This window comes from Hippichthys cyanospilos, chromosome 2 (genome assembly GCF_059441005.1).
Source record: "Hippichthys cyanospilos isolate Australia breed blue-spotted pipefish chromosome 2, RoL_Hcya_1.0, whole genome shotgun sequence".
In the NCBI taxonomy this organism is placed as follows: domain Eukaryota; kingdom Metazoa; phylum Chordata; class Actinopteri; order Syngnathiformes; family Syngnathidae; genus Hippichthys; species Hippichthys cyanospilos.
Window position 1 is genome coordinate 12,353,095 of NC_142370.1, and position 24,483 is coordinate 12,377,577.

The 24,483-nt window shown below is 38.7% G+C and overlaps 1 protein-coding gene across 2 annotated transcripts in view; it reads right to left on the reverse strand.

The window, feature by feature from the left end:
* Positions 1 to 24,483, reverse strand: part of cpne5a (copine Va) — a 95,180-nt gene that overhangs the window by 33,986 nt on the left and 36,711 nt on the right. For both annotated transcript variants that reach the window (XM_088407822.1, XM_088407821.1), the window contains 7 exons: positions 17,844 to 17,907; positions 8,575 to 8,678; positions 8,366 to 8,470; positions 5,275 to 5,316; positions 5,113 to 5,188; positions 2,389 to 2,442; positions 1,999 to 2,060 (listed from right to left, as the gene is read on the reverse strand). In XM_088407822.1, coding sequence (XP_088263948.1) covers positions 1,999 to 2,060; positions 2,389 to 2,442; positions 5,113 to 5,188; positions 5,275 to 5,316; positions 8,366 to 8,470; positions 8,575 to 8,678; positions 17,844 to 17,907 — 507 coding nt within the window. The remainder of the gene's footprint in view (positions 1 to 1,998; positions 2,061 to 2,388; positions 2,443 to 5,112; positions 5,189 to 5,274; positions 5,317 to 8,365; positions 8,471 to 8,574; positions 8,679 to 17,843; positions 17,908 to 24,483) is intronic.

The following is a 24,483-nucleotide window of genomic DNA, read 5'->3' on the forward strand; positions in this document are numbered from 1 at the left end:
TTGCCAGGCCCACTGGGGCAAACCCTTTTGTTTTTAATGAGCGGTGAATAGACTTTTAGTTCGCAGGGTTAAGGTTTAATTTCACAACGGGGGTATTGTGTGAAGTCCTTGGAGATGGCAGAAGTTATTAAGGGTTGCACACTTTCCCTAATTGGTTCGTGTTCTGCAGAAAATAAGGAAAGTAATTACACAAAGTGCTGAGGGTTGAATGAAGCGAGACCTGAATTTCATCTGGCCATGGACAAACATGAAGGTCTGTTGTTGTTTGCTTTTCCGTTGAGACACTAGTTCATCTTTCTATCATGGGGAAGGACTTCTTGCTCCTTTTCTTGATTGGACATATTAGGAGAGGACAGACAAAATTCTCAATGATCCTTGTCTGAAAATACGACATTAAGTCGGTTGGTTTATATATAGCCATTTTAAGCAAACTGCAGAGCATATACTAAAAGACACTTCTAACTACTTATAATATGTAGGGATGAATCGACTTCTCGGCCATCGGAATTTTTCAACCGCATTTTCAGTTTTTGTTAATATTAGAAGTTGATATTAAGAAAGATGTTTATATTTGAACAAAATTATTTCTCTTTAAAAAAACAGCAACTTACAATATGCGCTCTATTTCATTCCGAAAACTCTGCACCACTTGATGAAAGAAATTGGAGCAGGGGAATACAGCGGTGGGAATGAAAGAACTGTTTAGTGTGTGTGTATGTGTCTAAGAGAGAGCGAGCGAAAGAAAAAGAAAAACAGGACAGATCTGGGACATACCACCTCGGACAGCCAGGCAGTAGACAAGTATAACCAGGGCAAGAAGAAACATGTCAATGTTCAACTGGTTGTCCGGCCTTAATTACACGTTTGTCCATCTTTTATCATTGTCACTGACATGGGCGCTATTAAAAAGGAACATCATGTATTCTGGAATAAATTGAAACAGTGATTTCATGGGTGTGATGGGGGGGGGGGGGTCTGTTTGATAACTTTTATCTTAACCAAACTTGTCCTGCTGGTGCTTGTGGGCGAGGGATAATGGCATAAAACTACCATGTTAGTGCATTTACATTTTTCTCTTCCATTACAATCAGCCAATTGCAGCTCACTGCATCTACACATGGGTGGGAAGCAAGTTGGGATAAACATAGCTACCAAACGAACGAGTGGTGATTTGTGATTTAAAAAATTACAATTAAAAAAAACTCTGCCAATTTGTATCAGAGAAGCCTCAGGGTATACAAATTGTATAACACTGGCACACAAAATACATAAATACATAAATAAATACAGTAGAATTACAGAATGAAAATAACAATAATTAGGGTATTTGTTTTATTGCCTTCAAAATGGGTCAGATATCACCCAAACGGCATTTAGAAAACAGATGTGGCGATGAGTCACAAGTAATGCATTCGAAATAACTAAAGAGGTCCACATCATTGATTGTCAACTCTCTTGTCATTACATTTGTCACAGTAAATTCACACCACTCAAAGCACTGGCTAATTGGCTTGCTGACTTGAACTAATGAACCCTGAAAGTTTTTTCACGCTAGCACGCTATTTTTATTTGGCCTCTGGTAGAGGACAAAATCACCATCGCAAGAGGCGGCAATATATAATCATGGGAATACAGCAGAGTGCATGGTTGGATCTGGATAGCAGAAGGGTTGGAAGGAGGGCCAAAGCCAATCTTTCTGACAACATGCACCCCTTTATTCGGAGTTTCAACTCTTGGCACCCGGTAAATATTGCCCGCACGCCACCAGGAGCAATGAATTCATGAAACCCATTCATTCCCGCTGCATACCTATTTCAATTGCAAGTAAAGAGAGAAGCTAACCCAGGTTTAAAAAAAAAAAAAGTCTGAGGATCCATCCATCCAAGCTTGTTCCAAACCATTTAATCCGCATTATGGCAATGAATGTAAAATAATCAATAAAAACGATGAGTCACCCAACACATCTATAGCAGTTAGATGACAACCAAGATAACTCACCCTCCTTTAATGTAATCCAAAAACGTGTGCTCTGACTCCACACTGAATGACATCAAGGACACCTGATGATGTAAAAAAACAACAACAAAGATTTAATGTTTGCTCATTAATGGGAGTGAAAACTACTCATCGATATGAACACAGTCACCTCTGAGCACAGAATGCCTTATCCATGCCCGATGAGTGTGATACATGGTCAGAATGATTAATGTTATAATCACTGATGAATATATCAATTATTATAGCGTTCGTCAACACACACTTGGCTCCGGACACGAGTCTCATTATGGATGATTACAACACACGGCCAACTGGCTGCATTGTAAACTGTGACATTGGGAGTAAGCGGCGAAAAAAAATGCAGCTAAGCTCCCTGAGAAATGTACTCACCGTTCCAGAGTTGATGTAACGCTTTTTCTTGAGCTTCTTCTTGGCGTTCATCACCTAGTGTGAAGACAGGAAGGGAAAGTGAGATAATGATCATGTGAACCATTCCCTTTATCCCGCCCTGTGCGATAAACATGCGAGACATCTTTGCCCTCCTGTTTCAAGTCTGAAAGGGTAATTGAGTATAAAACGAATCCAATAGCGACGTGAGAATTAGATAGCGTAGATCATGCCGCACGGCAAGACCCGCATTATTTAGAGGGTTGCAGATGTGAGTTTCTCTCAAGAATTACATTGTGAACTACAATGGAGGTGTACTCAAGCCATTGCGGCGATAAGCAAGGCAAATCGCTTCTGCCATGGAGAAGTACTTCTTTGACAAAAAAAGAAAACGTTTGTTCATGTAAATTGCAAGTAATAATAAGTACAATAAAGGACCGTTGGATTCCACAAGGCTTCTATCCAAAAGTGAGGCACAATTTTGACTTACAGGCAACTATTTCTACACAACCAAACCAGGTCGCATGTTGGCTGTTGCGAGGGGTGTGTGCTCTTGCAATCACACACAGTTTTTGTAAAACAATCACTTAAACTTTCCTTGGCATAGAATAACACACTTGTTAGAAAAACAGGCGCTCTCAAAATATGTGTGACTTAACAATCACACTCTTTTGTCATCAAAACAATCACTTCGAGATATGTGTTGCAAAGCAATTACCGTACTCTTAAAGCTCTGCGCTGCACAACAATCACATAGACTCGTTAAAAAAAAAAAATCTCTCCAAGTTGTGAGGCGTAACAATCACATGCTCGTCATCAAAACGATCACTTTCCAAGCTAAGTGTGGCATGACGATCTCGTACAAGTCGTTAAAATCACTTTCACAGCTCTGAGGCTTGCTGAGGCATGTTGTTGTCAAAACAATCTCTCCAAACTATGTGTATCATAACAATCACTCTCAAAGCTATTTGAGGCATACCGATCTCACATGATCTCATCAAATTCATTGTTAAAAACAACAACCAAGCTATTCTTGGCACATCACATGCTCTTGTCATGAAAAGTCTCTGAGCAATATGTGACGCAACAATCACTCGCAAAAGCTCTTTGTACCATAGAAATCACTCATCGCTCCATTCTATTTTCTCTTCATGTATTCGTCATGCTGTCTTGCCATGCTTCCCGCTCAAGTGTTGTCCCATTTCCCTCGTGAGCAGGGGAGCAGAGGACATTAACCGTAACCCCAAAAGACAAGTCGAACAAGCTTAATTACGGCACATGGCTCTGTTGCTCGTTTGCATTCACACATTGCCGGTCAGCTGTCCCGTCCACTTAACCTCTTCGCGGGCAAGTGTCGCAGAGGTGGCCGGATAGCCATTTTCGAGAGCGCAGCTCAAATAAGTATGACCCCAGAGGGTCGTCTGCCGCTAAAGGTGGGATAACGACGACGTCGCCTTCCCCGGGCGAAGGAGATGCAAATTTTCTCCAACAGTGAAAAGCCATTTGGGATTCAAAACACAGAAAATGAGAGAGCACATTTCTACACGCGCTTTCTTAGGATAAAACACTACAGAATAAAAGCACCTTAACTTTAGACTGCTTTATTTAAGTCTATTGTTATTTAATGGGTCTAAGCAACATGACCACGACATGACAAGAAGAAAAACTTATGCAGGATTTATTATTCATACAAAAGGCCTTATTATTATTATTATTATTATTATTATTATTATTATTATTATTATTATTATTATTATTATTATTATTATTATTATTATTATTATTATTATATATGTTTTCGTGAATTACAATGAGCCATCTTTTTGTTGGCCTTTTTATGCCACAAATCCAGTATAAACTTGAGGTATAAGCACTGTATGCTAGCAGTAAACTCAATTTACAATGATCAACAGTTGGGCACATAGCAAATTATTGTCCAAAAAAGAAATTTCAAAATGTTGATTCCCACGACCAGTTGAAATGTACTGTCCAATCAAATGTAAAAAGATAATGCCATTTTAAATAGCCACAAAACACGGATGCAACACATGCACAATGACAATAATCACTCACACATATTCTTTGTCATTAGTGGAGCCAACTCATTGATATTTTTTATGTATCTTTGGGGTTAAAGAAAAAAGGAATGTAAATGCATGTTTTCAGTTCCTATATAATGGTTTATTATGCGTACATTTTTGTTTTTGGGGGCTGGCCCAGTCCCTGTGCGCCATGAGTAGTGGGGAGGTCCTTTGTAGTTATGATGAAACATGACACAGTATTGACATAGCACTGACTTCCAGGAGTCAAAGTCATTACACCGGAAGGATTGACACAATGGAATTGCACTGAAGCGTTAAGTCATGATGCACGATTTTTTTTCTTTTTTTTAGGGCCCGAGTAGTGACCGCTGCGAGGTCCCTCTTGTTTTTCTCCAGATTATTATTTTGTGTCATATTTAGTTGTTTCTACTGTATGTTTTTATAAATTACATTTTTGAAGGGACCTATTTTTTCTATTAAAAAAATAAATAAATGGCACATTTTGTAGTCAAGAGTAAAAAAGATTCAATGGCATTTCCATCAATTTTAATATAGTAGCTAACTAATTTTCGACCCGTTTTTGTAATCATTTGTTTTTGAAACCTCATCTTCAGATTGAACTGATCCATTTGAACATCAAGTGTGGTCCTTTGGACTTTGCCAGGATGTGTGAAAGTGCACTCACCTCATAAACATTCAACTGACTAGGACCCCGACATAACTCTTTGTAGCTACTGGTGAATTCACCAATGAAGTCGTGGCTGGTAGGGAACGACAACAACAACAACAAAAACAAAACAATATTCATTACAGTCCAGGAATGTGTGTGAATGTGTGTTTGTCTGACCTTCCGTCTCGGTCCCAGTCATACACTTCCACTTTGATTGTCCTGTAAAAACAAATGAAAAACAGCAGGATGAAGACATTTGTTATTGTCAAGGTGAACATGTATAATACTGAAGCAAAACAAGCTGCCAAAAGGTGATTCATGATAGGAAAGAAAAAAAGTTCCCTTTTTGATTTGGTATTGTTGAAACTATAACAGAAAGAAGAAACAAGTCTCATATAATGCAGATATAATGGGCCTAATGCAGCGCTACCATGATGATTCCAACACTCCAAAAGTTGAAGAATTTTGATTTTGACCCATACGCCTCAAAAACAATAGCAGAAATTCAGTGTTTACACATTTTTGAGTTAAGAGAATTTTCAGCTGTCACTGACTCCAATTGAAGAGTGGCAACAGTAGCAAATATTGGTTTAGTGATTTGAGTAAAGTTTGTTCATTTATTTATTTTTTTATGTCTTGGCTTCGTTATAATTATAATTTTTGATTATGGTATCTCAAATAAATAAACGAGGAGAATAGGGGGATGATGTAAGCACAGATTCACGCAACACCAGGAAAACAAGACTTTCAGGAGTAGTCTAGAGTTTTCCTCGGCACTCTTGAGCGTATGTCAGTCTTTTGAATACACAGGATGAGCGTTCATACCGACAATGCATCACATACATATACAATATACATGCACTTAATAAAGAGACCCATGTTGGATTTGAAAAAAAATTCTAGAATTCGGCGATTCAAATTACATGAAAAAAAGACACCTGTTGCATATGGCCAAATTATTTTTGAGTTGAGCTGCACTATGAACATTCTGTAGCCTTTCTCTCGATGCCCACAAACATTTTAAGGATTTTTTTTTTTTTACCACTCTGCAACAAGAAAGATCCTGTAAGCTAAGCAAGTTTGGGGAAAATCCAAAGATAGGAAAAAAGATAAAAGATAGAAAAGCCTCTCACGGGAACTTCCTCCCATATTTTAAAAGTTTTCCAAATTGGGCTGGGGGGCTCCATAGGCAGCAAGCCAACCAGGGCGGATTCCCTGGAAAGGAGCAAATACTGTGTTTTTTAAATTTTTTTTTATAAAAGTTGAGTGACTTGCTGCAACATCATGCAGGCTGCCCTTTATGCCCATCAGCCAACTCGCTTGGTGCAATAAGCAGGTACAGAGGTCACAATGCAAAAAGTATCCCCTGCCCTGATCTCCTATCCGGCTCACTAATCATTTACAGATTGAGATTTAATTAGCACATTTTCCTGCAAATGGGTTATTTAGATTTTGAATAGGTTATTTCAAAATTCTTTGAATTAATTTCTCACACGTTTTTAAATTTAATACAGATGAACTAATCCGCTGTGAGTTGGTAACGTTCACTTAAAAAGGATCTTTGCTTATTATGGCCATTAATTGCGGCTAATAAGCTATTTAATTCAATTTAATGTCTTTATTATCATTGCTCCTCACAAAGTCCTACATAGAGGAAAAAGTAAAAATATGTACATTCAATAAGAAAGACACTTTATAAAAACAATACATCAATAGGATAAAAACACGATAAGAACGCGATATCGGGCCTCAGGCTGATTCAAAAGCTACAAAATAAAAATGTGTTTTAAGACATGTTTCGAAAATGGGCAGAGAGGTGGCTCAAAAATGCAGCAAGCATGGCTCCCTCCTTCAGATTTTGAGATTGATATTTTAAAAATGTGTGTGTTGTTATATTCACATGAATCAACTTAATAGCGAAATAGTTAAAATACAAAGCACTGAATGACTCTTCCATGTCATTAGGATAATACAAAAAAATCAATCAAATGTGTATTCCTTTTGTATAATGTAGAGAATGATCCCAAAACCTGAAACACATCAAAGTATGTGCAAGATTATAAATGACAGCCCAGTGCCTTTGGCTAATCCAAATCCTCAAAGGTGTCATCCAGGTCTCTCTTCCATCTGTCTGACCCAATTAACTCGCAGGTGAGCATAGACAGCAAAAAAAAAAAAAAAAAGACGTCTTCAGTGACACCCAGCATGTGAAAGGGGCCAAAGCTGGACCTCTTCTACATATCATCAGACACATACACACACAGAACTGCAGACAGCAGAGAGGAACGAATAATTGCTGGCTTGGAACGAGTAGCAAACTGACTGTTGGAAAAACACGCTGAATCGGACTTTTCCCATTTGACCTAAATGTATCATAACAAATTGTCATCGGGGATTAAGTGCCAGTGCACATTTTAATTGGCTAATGAGCTTTTTATGAAAGTGGGCCACTGGATGTAATCAGTCAATAAATTCCACATGGCAGCGTGGCACCACCTTTGTCATTACTTGCCTTTGACCTCATACCGTGCTAGCACAAAAAAGTTTTTAAAGTCTGACTGAAGGAACCCTCTTTTGTTCGGTTAACGCTGGTTAGCTAGCATCACATGGGCAACATGGATGGACTTAAAGGTTTCCTAAAAAAAACCATCCTTGGTGCTGCCAATGGCAGTTGTTACAGCAAAGCGGTTTATACAACATGATGACGTGCCCCCCATTTTCAATAATAATTCTAATCGGATTCTTCATCCGATGTTTTTTGGCAAATGTTCTCTGAGTGAATTTAGTGGCTAAGGGTTGTTTGCTGATCTGGGGCGTGAGTCCAAGCCTTAACACACACACATATACATTTGTACGACTTTACTTGCGTGGACATCCATTCACAGAATACATTTCTTAGCCGCTAACCCTAAACATGGTTAACCATGAGAAATGATTGCCAAACCTCAAGCCTAACCAAATTCTATACTCTTATTTTGCATCCGTGCTGCTTCGGGGCTCCCTCGTCCTCCAAAAAGTAAAAATGAATTAAGATATGAAGCAGTAGCGGTCTATTTACAACTTGTGAGGTCACTTACTCAAACTGGATTTCAGTTCTTTAGCTCCCTTGTGGCACAAATGCAATCTGTGTCACGTAAGTGTAAAGGGGTGGGAGGTGGGGGTGATTAGATTACATGTTTCCAGGTAGGATTCAGACCTGTCAGACTGCAATGTTTTCAAATTCCATGTTTGAGAGACACAGTTTATAAATGATGTTGCAGTATCCTACCTGTCATAATCTCCATTGCAAAGCGCCCGCACGGGGATGGAGAAGGGCTGCCACACGGGGTTCAGCGTATTCTTCACCACTTCGGTCTTGTGACAGATGGTGAACCTGAAAATGAGAGATCAAAAGGGATTACAATCATACACCGGCGCCACCGGACTCTTTTCTAGAGTAGTCTATGGATTTAGCTTTATGCTATTCGCAAAACTTACGTGCCGTCCTCGTTGCTCCTGTAGAAGACCATGAAAGGGTCCGACTTGCCGAAGAAGTCCTTCTTGTCAAGCTTGTTGGCGCAAAACTGCATTGTAGCGTAATCCTTTAGATGCAGAAAACAGTAGCGCCCAAGGATATCAGGTCATCGTGTCATTGTAGACAGACAATAGAACATATTGCTGGCGTTGGGCAGAATCCTTATACAGTATGTTAAAAATGAACAATTTTTAGGAGACTCCAGAATGGCAAGTTTGTTCGACCATTAGAATGGCAATGTGTAAGTTAGCAAACGACATTCGACAATTAAGACCGGTCAATAATTGACCAGAGAAGAGTGACCACTTGTATACATTTTGAAAGGAAAAAACAAATCACTAAATGGTAATTTATGAGCTTTTCACCTGATGCAAAGATGCATATATGATTTATGCTACATTTATTATCCTCCTAACAGCTAATGTTACTGCAGCTTACCGAGTTGCTTACGTCTTTGTATTTGAATTTTTAATGCTCCCTAATGGTCAAGTGATTCAAACCAAACGGAGCCCAAAAGGACCGTTTGGACAGTGGCCTTCAAACTAAAGTGTAAAGTAATGTAATTGTCATTGTGGGCAGGCGCGGATTAATGCACAGGCTTCCCTAGGTACAGCTCCATGTGTGGAGGGGCCCTCTGATTGGTCAGACTGTTGGAGGCCAATCCAATTTTTTGTGGAAAATTTGATTGGCCTTGATTGGCCCATAAAGTAAGAAAAAAAAAATGAAGCACCTGATTGCCAATCAGGTGTCAGCACTCATGTCACTCACGTTCCCACAGTGGCACTGGCAAGACCTCGTACAAAAAAAAAAATAGCAGAGCTCAAAAGAGGAACGTAGAGCAGGAGAAAGAAAAAGGAGAAGACAACTGTTCAGCAAGATTCCAAAACTGACAAGATATTTCAAAGTCACTGAATCTTCTCCAGGCCCATTCGCAGCAGGCATGGGACGTGAACAACAAGCAAGGTAACGCTCAACTAGCTCCAGCCCAAATAAAGTTGCAGGCAAGGCCGATCGCGCCTCACTTTGCTTCTCAGAAGTGGAGGTTGGCTTTTGGGAGGTTGACTGAGCCACCTGACACACTGGCATTTTCCATAGCCGCTAATCCTCACAAAGATCGCAGGCGTGCTGGTGCCTATCCCAGCTGGCTGTGCGCAGTAAGTGGGGGACACCCAGAACTGGTTGCGAGCCAATTGCAGGGCACACAGAGACGAACAACCATTCACGCACCCAATCACACCTCAGGACAATTTGGTATGTCCAAATGGCAAAACTAAAAGGAGAGAATCGATTCTTTATTGCCCTTCCAAAGGAACTGTATTTTGTTTCGGATGCAAATTATTCGATGGCAGTGACTTTCACGGTGGGCTACAGCGCAGTGCAAAACAAATGCAACAGTGCACTTTGCTGAACATGAAGCCTCCATCACAGTCTGGTACGACAACTGTGCAGCACAAGACAGGAAGTCTCTCCAGTGTGTGATCAAGACCTCACAGCTCACAGCTTCTCTCACTGCAGGAAATTTATCATACCAGGGTCCTGCGGAGGACACACAACCTCATCAGGGACAACACTCACCCACAACACAACCTGTTTGAACTATTGCCATCAGGCAGATGCTATGAGCCTAAGGGCCAGGACTGCAAGGCTGGAAAAATAACTTCTACCCACAGGCCATCAGGATTCTGAAGGATTCCCTTATGCACTAATCTACCTCATCACCAGTCACTTTACCGCACATGCACCTTACAAACCGTGCACAGTGCATGAATGCTGCTAACTACATAATATTTCATCTATATCATATATCATACTCATATGAACAGTAGATAGTTTCTTCCACTCCATCTACTCCATAATATGTTCAGAACATGAATCTGCTTCTGTATTAATGCTTGATTATCACTGCCCCGATTGCCCCATCACTTTTTTTTTATTGCCTACTTTATTATTTGATCTATTGTGTGGAATGTTTGTCTGCTCAAGGAAGGGATCAGAAAAAAAATTGAATTGTGTAGTCTTACTATGCACATGACAATAAAACTATTGCATCTTAAATTACAATAGAGTGCAGGGCGAAGGCTATCAAATAAAAACTGTTGATCACAGACGCAGGATAACGGATGAGAACTTTTGTGCATGGAAGCGTCCCCCTTACATGATGCTTGCACAGAGAATGTAAGTGCAGCTAATGATACACTAGGAAGGCTAGCATTACCATAATTATACTCATTTAGGCATCATTTCAATGAAGGCAAGCGTTTGCAGGACAATGAACATGGCCTGATATTGCTCTTGCTATCAGATGGTGGTCATGTTATCAACCATTGTATACTAATGAGGCTACGTGGTGGAAAGGTTAAAGAAAGCATATGAGAAAGCCCAGATGTCTAGTCATACAGTAGACAAAAGCAATATCGCAGACTGTTTCTGAAGGATTTTCTGACAAGCCCAAATGAGACCAAGGTCAATAGTAACTGGTACAAATCACAAAATGAGCGGTGAAAAATAAAAAAATAAAAATGACATAACAGTTGTGGCTGTGTGTCGGAATGAACTCACACTCTTCATTATTAAATAGGAGTCAACATGTTCATGCCAGCGATTCAAGAGTCTCGGATAACTGCAAATTAATGAAAATGTTCAAGTAGGCTTTTTCAGATGTTTCTATGCTTTGGAGCAGAAGCCTGAAGATGTTGTGCTCCTTTTTACCTCCTCTTTAATGAAGTTCTAGCTGATGAAAAACATTCCCAATGCAAGATGCTGCTATCAACTGTTGTGTCACTGTTGTGTTTGACCCCATACAAACCTTTTAAAATGATGGACAAAAAAGTTTAAATTTGGTTCATTGGACCAGAACGCATTTTCCCACACGTAATTAGGAGATTTTGTTATTGTGACAAAATGAAGATGGAACGTTTTGGCAACAATTCCACAAGGTATGGATGATATTGACTGATTAACATGTGTCTGGTGTATGTCAATCTTGTGTACATATTGTCTATTGTCCTGTTGTCAGCTGCTGCCGCATTCATCTCGGCTGTAGTAGATACTAAGAATAGGAAGTAAATATTCTGCCCCTGACTTTTCTCCACCGATCTCGCTGTGTTTTTGGCAAATTTGGGGGAAATAAAAAACACAATTTTCAGGCTAAAAATGCATTGTAATGCATTGTGTTACTCTCGTTTGTAATGACTACAATATTACTATTTTTTGTGTTAAATTTATTACGCTACCGCATTACAGAAAATAAACATCCATCACATTACGAGCAACCATTATGAAAATCATAATGCAAACGACCACAGATGGAGTACTACAAACTCCCTTGTTGCACAGAAAAAGTGTTCCGTCTTAAAAAAGGGGAGGGGGGGTGGCGATCTAATTTGATGACATCTAATAAAGCCCCTCTGCGTCGTGAGTGTTGTTTCCAATCATATATTTTATGTTTCCAATCATCACGACGGGGGTGTTGAAAATGGTGAAGAGCTGATTAAAATAGTCAGTGGTGGTAAAACAAATCAGCCTCTATGGTGTGCTCCCCCCCCTCCAATTCCTGTCATTGCGGGCACTATCAGATTCTACATCACCCAGCACACACAATTTGCCTTTTTGTCTCCCACTTGGTGTCACAGTCAAGTTGTGGAGTCATTTGCAAAAATACATGTTCTCCATTATGGCATTTTAGAGCTTTTTCGACAAAACATCTCATATTTGAGTATTGTCCTGTTCGGGTTTAGTTGACAAGTAGCATTTAAAGGAGGAGTTTCATTAAAGGTGGCAACTTACATTTTTTTTTTTGCTGGTCCGACATTCAACATTTGATAGAGCCCCGCCCCCTTTCTGTCGGCGTCCATCATTTTTCAAGCCAGATGAAATTGTATTCGTCGGTCTGTCAGTCCGTCGGTCTATTTTTTACCAACATTGTGCCACCATCTGAGCGCCACATTTGACTTTCTTTTTTCTGGTCCGTCATTCGTCAGGTGCTGAACTACTTCTGTCTTCACTCACACTAATTCGTTTTCTGTTTTAGTACTTACACTTAAAGATAACATCGTGTCTGTGGTTCTGCAGTTACACTGCAATTGAAACTCAACACAATAATATAAGTGTAAAATGAAAATAATGCCAGCTAAGGGGTTTAACCCTAGGCTATAATACACCATCATGTTGATTATCCCCACATTTGAGAGATGCGGGGAACAAGGGTGAAATTAACAATCATATCCGCTGGTTGGCATTATCATGCTTTACATGATATGTGATATGTGGATGTGGGCTGTCATTTATAACTGCCTGCCCTACAAATATAGAAGACAGTTTCATTTGTCTAAATTTGTCTAAAGTTCATCTGTCACATACACTAAAAGTAAAACAAAGTAGTGCTGATGTATATACTATCTTGCATTTCCTGGCCAAGAGCCAATCGGAGAAAGAATGCAAATTTATTCTGCATTCCCAGAATGCTCTTATTAGCAAGAAACCTGAAACCAGGACTAAAAAAGGGAACAACTACAAATACATCCCCTGTAAAGTGAGCTGTGTTATTGTTGTGAATGATAAGAAGTGAATTAAACCAACCTAGTTTATACACTGAACTGAACTGTAAAGTGAGGATTGTCAAATTAACTGCAGTGCAGGCTGATTGCCGTGTGTACTATAAAGATGCAGCAATATGGGAAGTAAAAATTCAAGTCAGTTGAATTATACTTCAGTAAGCAAAAAGGAGCATGGCGGGCTGATGGACCTATGACGGACATCTGACATAATGTCTATCCTGCTGATTCCAATGAAGGATGACAATTGCAATTCTGACATTTTAAATTCTACGTTTTTTTTTTTTTTTTAGCATTTCTGTCATTCGCACTGAAGGACAGTCTTTCAGTACTGACTAAGTACCCATCTCTGCATTTCATGTTAGTGATGTTTGAACACAATTAGGTAGCCTTGACCTCCATAAACATAAAAGTACCACAAACGTCACTTTTGGTGGTGGTTATAAGGTGTGCAAATGCAGCTTCCTTTAGAGCTATTTGTTTAAGCTATTTGGCTTCCTTCATTCAAAGCTGAAAGCTTCCTGGCAGACTCCTCAAATCACATTTAAACAATGTGCACACCCACCCCAAGCACTCATTGTGAATCACTTGCATACTACTGAGGAAAGGTCAAACTAACTAGCTTCAAACTAGTTTATATATAAAATAAAATAAAAAATGCATTGTATCACTCTATCACCGATACTCTGGAAGTAATTGACTTTGCTTCTGCAGGCCAGCGCTAGATGCTAAGCTAATTTAACTAAGCAGCACAGACTTCACATATGTTAATCATGAATAAATCCTTGTGCAATAGATGTGTAATGCAGCGTTAGGAACAAAAGACAATAAGAGCTTAGGTGTACAATAGACTTTCCCCAGAAGTATGGCTGGATCCACATTGGGTCAGAGAGCATCCACCTATGAACATTAAATTTGCATCACAATTAATACGTCTCTAGAAGACATAATATAAGATGACAGGTACTTTAACAATTTAGCCTGGCGGCACCCATGACAAAAAGCTCATGGTCAAAAGTATATTAAATATCAGCAGTTGTCTGTAGCATTTCATACCATAAAGTACAAATTTGAGATTCACACAATAGTATGACTATAATTACGATTCGTTTCATATTTTTTCAGATTATTGCACTGAAGGTTGATTTGAAAAAAATAGGGCATATCACACTGAAATAACAATACCGGCCAGAAAAATTGCATTTGGTTCCTGTGTTCAGTCCAGTCCTTATTTTAGCTTTCTAGCGTTTTTAGACAATCGAATGACTGAAGCACCCGCCTTGAAGTACCTGTGATTTAGGTTCGTGGTTACTCCTTTATCTGTTTTTAAAACTTGTACTTGACAAAAAGACTATTTCTAGTGTGTTTGAGGTTCAGTATAAGTACAATTAAGTTAAAACAAGCACATAAATTAATTAGGATTTTAAAGGGGCTGTAACAGCGGCGTTGAATGACAAAAAGGAGGCGTGAGAAGTGGGGGTGAGAAGATACGGTTTACTTCCTAGTCAGAAATGTCGATACCATGAAACTCATATTTAATTCGAAATTGAGACGTCAATTTGGCAAATGTATTTTATTTGTATATATTTAGCAGTGGAAAGTGTACAAGTAACATACATTACATTGAATAAACATATATGGATTTAGAGAGAGTAAAACAAAGGAGTAAGGTATTAAAATGAAATAAGCGGAAGAAAAAGATTCCTTTGTGCTTTTATTGCTGTGTCGCATTTTTTTTCCTTATTTGCATCCGTTAGGAACCCGCCTGAGTGTTAGGGCGGATGTTAGATGGAGTGTGTGTTAATAGTCAGCACTAAAATAGGAAATATTAGCAGTGAACCAAGTCAATTAGCCATTTCGTCGCTGCCTCAGGTGGACATTCTGGAAATTGTGGCTAAGTGGATGAATTAACTCTCCCGGGAGAGTGGAAAAGAATTTACCAGTGATTTCGTCAGTGATTAAATCACTTTGGCACGGGCTTGAATCATCCAGTAAAACCCCTGCTAAATGTTCCCGAAAGCCACACACACCCCCTTTGACAAGCTGACAACCTGACCTGAGTTTCACAACACGTCCAGAAAAAGTTGTTAATTGCCTATATATAATTTAACCAACAAACATACCACAAACTACGATTACCTCATGAACACATTGACATCATTTCAACAATATTTGATTCTATACTTCAAAATATGCATCTTACAAATTATTCCTTTTCAACTTTCTATCTTGTTTTTAAGTATGGAAACTAGCCATCTATACCAGTGGATTATAAAAAAAAAAAAGTGTCATAAAATAAATAAATAAAATAGAAAAAAAAATTAAACCGTTTGTGTAACCGAATTTAATGCTTCACTTCAATTAATTGTGCGGCTCCTTTTAAGGGGTCTAGCTTCATATTACAGGAGAAGAGAAACCGATATTTTCAGTGACACATTAAGATGCTTTAAAGTTAGTCATATTTCGTAGAGGACAAAGATTATATTCCTGTGTGCGTCGCAACATTGTCGGCCTACATGTGTTGCTTTACCATTTGTGTTCAAATATCCATTATAAGACCATAACCATTGATGCTAACTCATAACAAGTCAGTGGCGATTTCCATCACATTTTAGCATTAAGTTAGGGCACGCATTACTCGGCAAAGTTGTCTGGTTGTTTATTTTATGTTTAGCTCAAAATGACAACAGCCCTATTCTTCTTCTTCTTGACTTTTATCAGAATAGTCCATGTTACCAATGACAACAGATTTGGCATATCTATGGCAAGGAATGGCCCTGTTGCCTGAAGTCACCTCCATTCCCAAAATGGCAGCATCAATAAAACAAGGGTCATTTCGGAAAAAAAATGTTTAGGCAATTAAAGGACTCGAAACACTGAAACACCAGATATTTATAAAACTGTACACTTTTATTAGTTAGTAAATTTGTAAACACATTTTAGTAAACCACACATCTAGCAAATAACCCAAAACCGCAGTTATATAATTTGATTCATTCATTCATTCTTGATCTTTTTTTTTTTTTTTTTTTTTTTTTAATATGATTTACTTGCCCAGCTCTATCTAAATGGTGGCTCGTATTTAGAACAATTTGTAAGGTGGGTTGCTTGTAAGGTACCACTGTAGACAAAATAAATATTAGGTAGAGTGGTTGTGAAGATCAAATTAAAATGAAAACAACATTGAATAGTGGCAAAAGACAACAACAGTTGCTTTTCTCTCGTGTTGAACATAAATTTAGCAAGTATCGAATCATTTGATGCTTTCTTGCTTTTATATCATTAAACATTCATGGAGGAAATGCATGCGGCTTCGCCGCCAACTTTATGGCCGAGAGGGAAACGAGTTGTGAGCGTTAAGTCTTCCCTTGGCTTCACAGGCAGCACTTAATAGGACTGTTTACCATCCTTATTGAGCCAATAGGCAAAACAGCAAACTATACGTTATTAACAGATACGATGGAATCAACAGACAACGTCCACAGGGGAGCGTTTCTTTCAAAGTAGGCCTGTGTTTATAATTAACATCAGGAATAATGTTTAATCATTTCATTAAAAAATATCTGACATACTCCGAGGCCAGCCAAACTAACAATCACTTGGAATGCAGTATGTTGGGGGCGGGGCTCTCACTCATGAATATGAGTCACTGCTCATCCACCACCATAAAGCTATGACTTTAGAACAAAGATGATGCAACTACCTCCGAATGTAAAATCAAAAGAAAAAAAAAAAGCCTCAGTTGTGTAGTTCCCGGAGGAGGAGGCTGCACTTCATTACCAAGTGAGGAAGCTTGTTATGGGGACAGTGGTATGCAAATTGTTCACTGTCTCAGGTCACAGGGACTTAATTGAAATGGGCTTGCTTACTGATATAATTAAGAAAAAGTCAGCTTACAAAAATGTATTTTCAAATTTCACACTTGAAAGATGGCCAGACACACCACAAAAGTTCAACTGGTGTTTGAAAAAGTTAACAGGAAAATGCCGAGCTGTGTGTTTATTAATCCCCTCCTCCCAAGGAAAGATAAAAGCTTTCCTGCCCCCCCCCCCCCCCCCCACACACACACACACACATATTTGCCGCGCTGACTATAAATAAGATTATCTATAAAAGTGATATAAGAACACCAAAAACATTCAGTATCACTCAGCTTTCAACAACTCTTAACTACTTTTTTTTTTAGTGTTTGTACAGGTTACAGATTAGTCTAAAACTGAACAAAAAAAAAAATCAGGCGCATCAAAATGTCTGAAAAAAAAAAGGCAGTCTTATTTTATTGCAATTACATTTGACATGGCAAAAACAACGCCTTTTCCCTTTGATCATCCGCACCCTTACCGGAATTGCCTCGTGCTGCCTTGGGGGGCCCTCCCAACTATTTGAGAAGAACTATTTCATCGATCACCAGGACATATCAGTCCTTAATGCGCAATTTTGCATAAGTGCATATATATTGTGCCTCCCATGTTTCAGGTTATATATCATACATATACCAAATATATGTACCTACACAGCAAATGGTATCTTTTTTTGTACAGTATAATACTGTTGAATACAGTTTTTCTTGTAAAAATGTAAAAACTGGCAGACACACGTCTGAGGAACAACTCGTCAGCTGTGCGTTCCGATGCATAATACAACATATCTGCTTTTGATGTTCTTAACAGAAAACTTACTCTGCAGTTACCCAACTCCTCAGCCGACAAGATAATGGTCCCGCATTTCTTCCCGGGTATTCCGCTGCAGAAAGAAAGAGAAACACAAACAATTAGACTCACCAGGGCACGTCACAAACGACCCATGCGGTGGACTAAATAAAACGACTGCGGCCGGCAGCGTAACTCCTTGTCATGCACGCATTTTTTTCATGTAAAACCGAAGCAACAAAACAGCGGAGAAATTGGGTGACAGCTCTAAAGAGCGTATGATTTGCAGCTGCATCCAGTTTTTTTTTTCTTGTCTCATCTTGACGCAATGTGGTGGAAAACTGGTGAAACATATGAGCACATGTGATCCTTATCTGCCTGAAAAAAAATCCCATCAGAGCATGAAGACCTATTAGAACAGCAGAGTGGCTATGGTTGCTTAGCGATCTTATTATGTCAACACCATCACAAGATCAATCGCTCCGATGAGAACTCATTTTAACAGTTTTTCCCAATCGGAACTTGACACGGTTTTTGTTCAGTACTTGTAACCTTGGTAATTTAATCCATAAGCATTTATCCATGTTATCTGCTTGTCTCTGTTACAATACAGTCTTTAAAGGGATACTTATAACACCGTTTTAAGCAGTGCAAAATAAAAATGTAGTTTTTAAGAAGCAGGATGCAGCCGATACGAAATGTTTTAGGCCGGTGAGCATTCTTGGCAAAAAAAAAAAAAAAAGATACTGATTACTAATTCATCAGCACATTAATTTAAAAGTTATAATGAATAAAAGAGTATTGGTTTCCTCCCAATGCATTTAAATATATTTATATATATATATATATATATATATATATATATATATATATATATATATATATATATATATATATATTGTATGTGAGTTTTCAAAGCTTGATACCGGCAGTATTCCCTGCGAACAGCAGGAGTCAACAGTAAATATATCGCTTCAAGAAAACCTCTTTTTTTTTTTTTTGCTTCAAAGAATGGATTTTGTGTCACAATTAATGAGCCTTTAGTCCATGTCATATGTGTTTGTCTTATTAGTAGTCAAATGAGTGACATAATTACCACGCCAATGTTTATGATGCACTATGTATTTTATGATTTTATTATTTTTTTAAAGAAACTGTGGCTAGGTTTTGTGTAAAGTAGTGAGAGTTACATTCGGGTCAATTCTTTGACTTCCTTGCATTGCTCACCTATTGCCCACCATTGCTCATTGCCTGTAAAATGTATGATTTGTTTCTTTTTGAATGACATGTTCAAATGAACAGGAACTTAACAATATAACAAAAAACTGCATGACACATATTCAAGGATACACGGTTAATGGTTATACTTAGATTTATGTGCAATAGATAATGACACCATTGTTGCTTGTATACAACAGCAGTGAATTGCTAGAGTACAGACCCAAAACAAGAAGCATTTTTGGGAAGCGATATTAGCCCCGCTTAGACACGGTGGCCTATAAGGGGAAAAGCCATTTCTCGTTTAAACGTCAAACATGTGTATGTGAGGGGTGTCCCTAGTCGCCATTTGACCAAAAATGTGTCACGATTAAGATCCTGTATGTTTGACATGGTAATAGGAGGCTAAGCGGCTCCAATACTACAAATCCTACATGCGACCCTGCTACGCTTGATCTTTTAATGAGGCAAGAATACAAATAAAAATGTCGAGGGCACACGCTCTCGGGTTGCTTCTTCAAGCTCCACGGGGACCCCTTTCAAGGTGAATTAAATGTCCTTGAATTATTGATGCTTCTAGACGAGTCGCCTTTTGATGGAAACCTCTAAGGAGTCAGTTAAGATTTCACCACTGAGGCCAAGCCATTACGGCTGAACTATCACTGCTACCATGTTAAGATGCGCTAGCTTCAAAAGGATCCTTTCAATCGACCGCATGTTATTGAGTGCACACACACACACACACACACACACATTATATATATATATATATATATATATATATATATATATATATATATATATATATATATATATATATATATATATATATATATATATATGAGGTTGCACAAGAGAGGCTGAAAAAGAAAAGTAAAAAAAAAGTCAAAGTCTACTTATCTGCCCATCTCTAGTGTTAGGGTTAGCTGTGACTGAGAGCGAAACTTCAGCTGGCGGTTCACATTCTGTTACCAAATAGTGGTGCTAATTCATATTCTAAGGAAAGCCCCTATGAGTTTCTCAAATTGGAACATTGCAGGCTGGCTGAAGTGCAAGAGTGTTAAAAGCATTTGGCAGAAGTGTTGTTTCGTTAAGCGATACCAGTAGGCCTGTCAAAATACATGGAATTATTGTTGAGGAAAAATGAACCTGTTAGATTTGTTGGAAGCGATGAATGGTCATTTGCATGCGGGTTTGTATAAAAGAAGTCCCTGGCATTCACTCACGCTGTTTCTTCCCTCGTCTATCTCACTACATACCGAAAAAAACAAAAAAAAACAAAAAAAAAAACAACCAAAATATTGATTTGTTTTTGGGGCGGTCAAACTTCATTGTCTGTAAAATTGGTTATCGGCCTAGTTAAGAAATTTCGCTTTTACCTATACACTGCCAGCCCAGTAAACGCCAGCCCTTCAACGTCCATAGCTGTTATTGGTACTCAATGAGTTAATAGTAAAATATAGGAATGCAAATCTACCAATACCACATTTCCAGCTTTCATGAAAGCTACTGATATCAGTGACCCATGCCAAAGGACAAAAATCAAGTATTATCAATGCTCATTTGACCTCTGTTGGGTACCTGGAACTCACAATTCTAACAACCTATAGATCCCAACAGGAATATTTGGAGTTCCAAAATTGCGTAATTAAAAGGACAAAGTAAGACAAACAAGACATGAGCAAAAACCAACCACAGATATAAACAAATGTCACAATAAAATGAATTAAAGTATGAGAGTGAACTTACATGTAGCATCCGTCATTAGCTTAGTAATATTGCAACCACTGATACAAATTAGACCATTTTGGTAGAAAAATCTGCTTTTTACTTTGAGGATTTGTTTGTTTAGCTTCAGTATTTCAGTTGGGTTTTTTTGTTTTTTTTGTTCCTCTTCTCGATCTTCCGAAGCATTTCATTTTTGCTTCCTACTTTCTGGCTGATTGTTACCTGATTTTTGTCTTGTTTGACTTGTCACAGATACAAAAGAAATTGGCGAGTTTATCTTATTTAGGCATAAAGAGAGCATTTTTTTTTTTTTTTAATGGAATTGTACTTGTGCCACGATCATGAGCGAGCAATAAAACTTTTGCGCAAGCAAGGCTCGATTTTGAGCACAGAAAAAAAATATAATGAACAAACAATGATAAATTTTGAGCACACAATGAATGATTTTGAGCACAGAAAAATGTTTGTCTCGCTCTAAATCTCTCATTGGTCACACACAATTCCCCTCCCTGTGACGCTCAACTTGTAGCTCTCTGCATGCTCATCTTGGCGCACACCTTAAAAAACGTGCCACAAAGCCATCCAATCACAGTGAGCAAAAGTACACTGATTGACTATTTGGTCTCCAATTAGGTTGCTTGTTATGTTCAGTTGGAAAAAGCAAACGAGATCGCGTCGCAGCTAATTGTGCGGGGGAAGGTGGACTTCTTTGAAGACAATGTAAGGGCGTATTATTATTATTATTATTATTATTATTATTATTATTATTATTATTATTGTCTTGTGATAGAACTACCTTCTTAATTTTTGCACTTTAGTGATATAATTCCAGCTTAAAGTCCGTGTGGTGATCTCGTTTGTTTTTTTCTAGGTGAATGTAACAAGAGATGTAATTGGAGGCTAAACGGTCAATCAGTGTACCTTTGTTAACTCTGATTGGCTGGCTTTGTGGCATATTCGTAACGTGTGCCAGGCTGAGCGCGATGAGGGGGCATACGCAAGCTCAGACAGATTTTGATCTGCAAAATCATTTTCTGTGCTCAAAACCTTTCATATTTTGATGTAAAAAAACAAGGCATCCAACGTACATTGATTTGAAATTTTGTGTCTTGTCAAAACTGATGCGTCTATGACGCAGGGATGCAGGCAAACGAGAACAATGATCTAAGGTGTCAAACCTTAGGTGTCCAATCCTCTAGGGCCGGTTTTTGATATTTCTTTCCAAACAGACATGATTCAAATGATTAGAATCATTTCAAGCTCCTGCAGAGCTTGTTGATGAGCTAATTATTTTGAATCAAGTGTTTTGAGCATAGAAACCTGGAAAACATGCAGTATACCGGCACTCAGGGACCCGAATTTGACACCTGAAGTGAAGTATATGAGCGAGGAGGTCCTTCCTGCCAAAATTTGCCTGTGCACTCTGTTACTCTGACATACCGTCAAATCTTCATATTCTTCACAAAGCAAGAAAGGTCTTTGTTCATAACAATCTGTTATTGAGTTCATTGAAATTTTGGTTTGATTTACTGAACATTTAACACAAGGAAGCCATGTTTTAACCCATCCCTAGCGGTAGTGCTAACATAAACTGATTGAGTGGGATGGTGTACCTCGAACCCTGTCGAAATTCAATAAGAAATAAAGCTTGCTTTAAATCTCTCGCATGCAGACATTTCCACCAAGTTTATCGGTATGCATAGAAGATCTTCGGAAATGAGTGTGAGATGATTTTTGCACAAATTTCCAGAAGGGATGTTTCCGACACAATTAGAGGATGCTATCAACAAGGCAATAAATAGTGCGGTCAAGCCAGCCTCCACTCGAAAAGACCCAGCCAAGTTAGCCGGCCTATTTTCGGAAAATGCCGCAGATGAGAGGCGGCATTTCACCTTCATGAGCTGTCTCGTATGTCGGTATGGCTATTTAAAATGCACTTTTTTTTCATTCAGTTTTTTTCATTTTTCAACTACGGATGTTACGGGAACAGCACATTTACAAATAATATAATTGTTTATAAGCTGAAGTGTACGCGTTCATGTCAGTCAAGCGGGAGCCTTTTATTTTGAAGGTCATCTTGTCGAGAATGAAAGAAATGGGAGGCAGTTGGCTTGAATTCACCTTTTCACTTAGAGGCTAGCTCAACCGCAGCAATATTCTGGCAGCTTTGTCCAGTCACGTCCCTTTCCTTGAATGTAAGGTGTTTGTCTCCTTTAAAGAGGATGTGACTCAAGCGTTCAATCGTTATCTTCACCAGCCGCACGCTAAAAGAATGGCTTCAGAACTACTGTACTTCCTGTGCGAATCACCCAGGCTGGAACTTGCAACGATGGAAAACTGAATATTGGAAATATAGCTATAAAAATTTGCGCCCGTTCCAGAAATCTCTGTATATTTTATTGCTATTTTTGAAAATGGTTGCCAAAATGGTTATCCTATTTTTGTTATGAAAACAAACATTGAAAATATGGACCTGAATTCGGTTTTAGATTTTTGTTTATGAACTAAATATAGAACATAAGTACATGGACCGAAGACCTTATTGAGTCCTTTTGCTAATATTATATAAAATCCTGACACTAGGTTGATTATATGTCAGAAATAAAATCAAACAGAATTGCACAAACCTCCTCTGAATTCACAGTTTTCTACAGAATCTCAAGTCAATGCTTGACGCTTTCATTTTAAATTTTACATATCAAGTGTTATTGGTCCGGGTGTCTGAAAATTCAAGGGAGTATGTGTGCGTGCATGTGTGTTTGCTTGTGTAAGCCGTTTTGTGGAGTTCACAGTTTAGTGCTTGCTAACAGCTTAAACTTTTGAAATGCAGCACAAGCTTTGTGAAGTTGTTGATGTGACCGGGATGAACTGTTTGTTTTGGCGACATGCCCATTTGTAGGCATTTTTTCCTCCACGTTTTGGGCTTTGCTCCTGCTCGTCAAAGCAATCACCCGGCCACCGCCAAGCAAGGCAAAAGGAAATGGCCAAATGCTAGCGGTGAAATCCAGCAGAGCGTTTGTTTATTCCAACGAATGCTTGGCTTGCCATTCTCCAGAAATGAAACATGCAGCATTGGCCCTCATACAAGCTTAGTTTACCGTTGCGGGAAATATGTCATGTTCTGTTGGTTATTGGTTGTGGGTTTATTTTGGAGGGGCTCTGCTCTTTTCTGTTTATGTGGTTCCTGTTGCTGTTCCTCTCATGTCAGCCTACGTTAGTTTGATTTTTTTCACCGGCCTGTGTTTACCTGCCCCTCGTGTGTCCACCAATCATCTCCCCCTGCAAATTGTTCCCTCCCAGCTATTGCGTTTGGGTAATTAGTGTCCATGTATTTAAGCCCCATTTTTGTTCCTGCGTGTTGTTGAGTTATTGCCTACGCCATACGTCGTCGTGTTTTGCAGTCTGACGTTCCGGCCCAGAGAATTTTGAGTCTCCCTGTTGCTGTTTTCCCTCTGAGTTTAGTTTTGGTTTTTACTTTTGTTGTAACTTTTGGATGCCAGAGTATCAAAACCAAAATATTTGCACTAATCCCTACCCTCAGTTTACTAATCCGTTCCCTCAATTTACTAATCAGTACCTTCAGTTTAGTAATCCGTTCCCTCAGTTAAGTAAACCATAACCTTAGCTTACTGTAAACACTGTCATGAAGGAAGGTCTCCGGGGTGATAATGTGAGAGCGGGGCAATAAGAGGGAGCGTTCGGACGGAGTGCGGAATAAACGGGT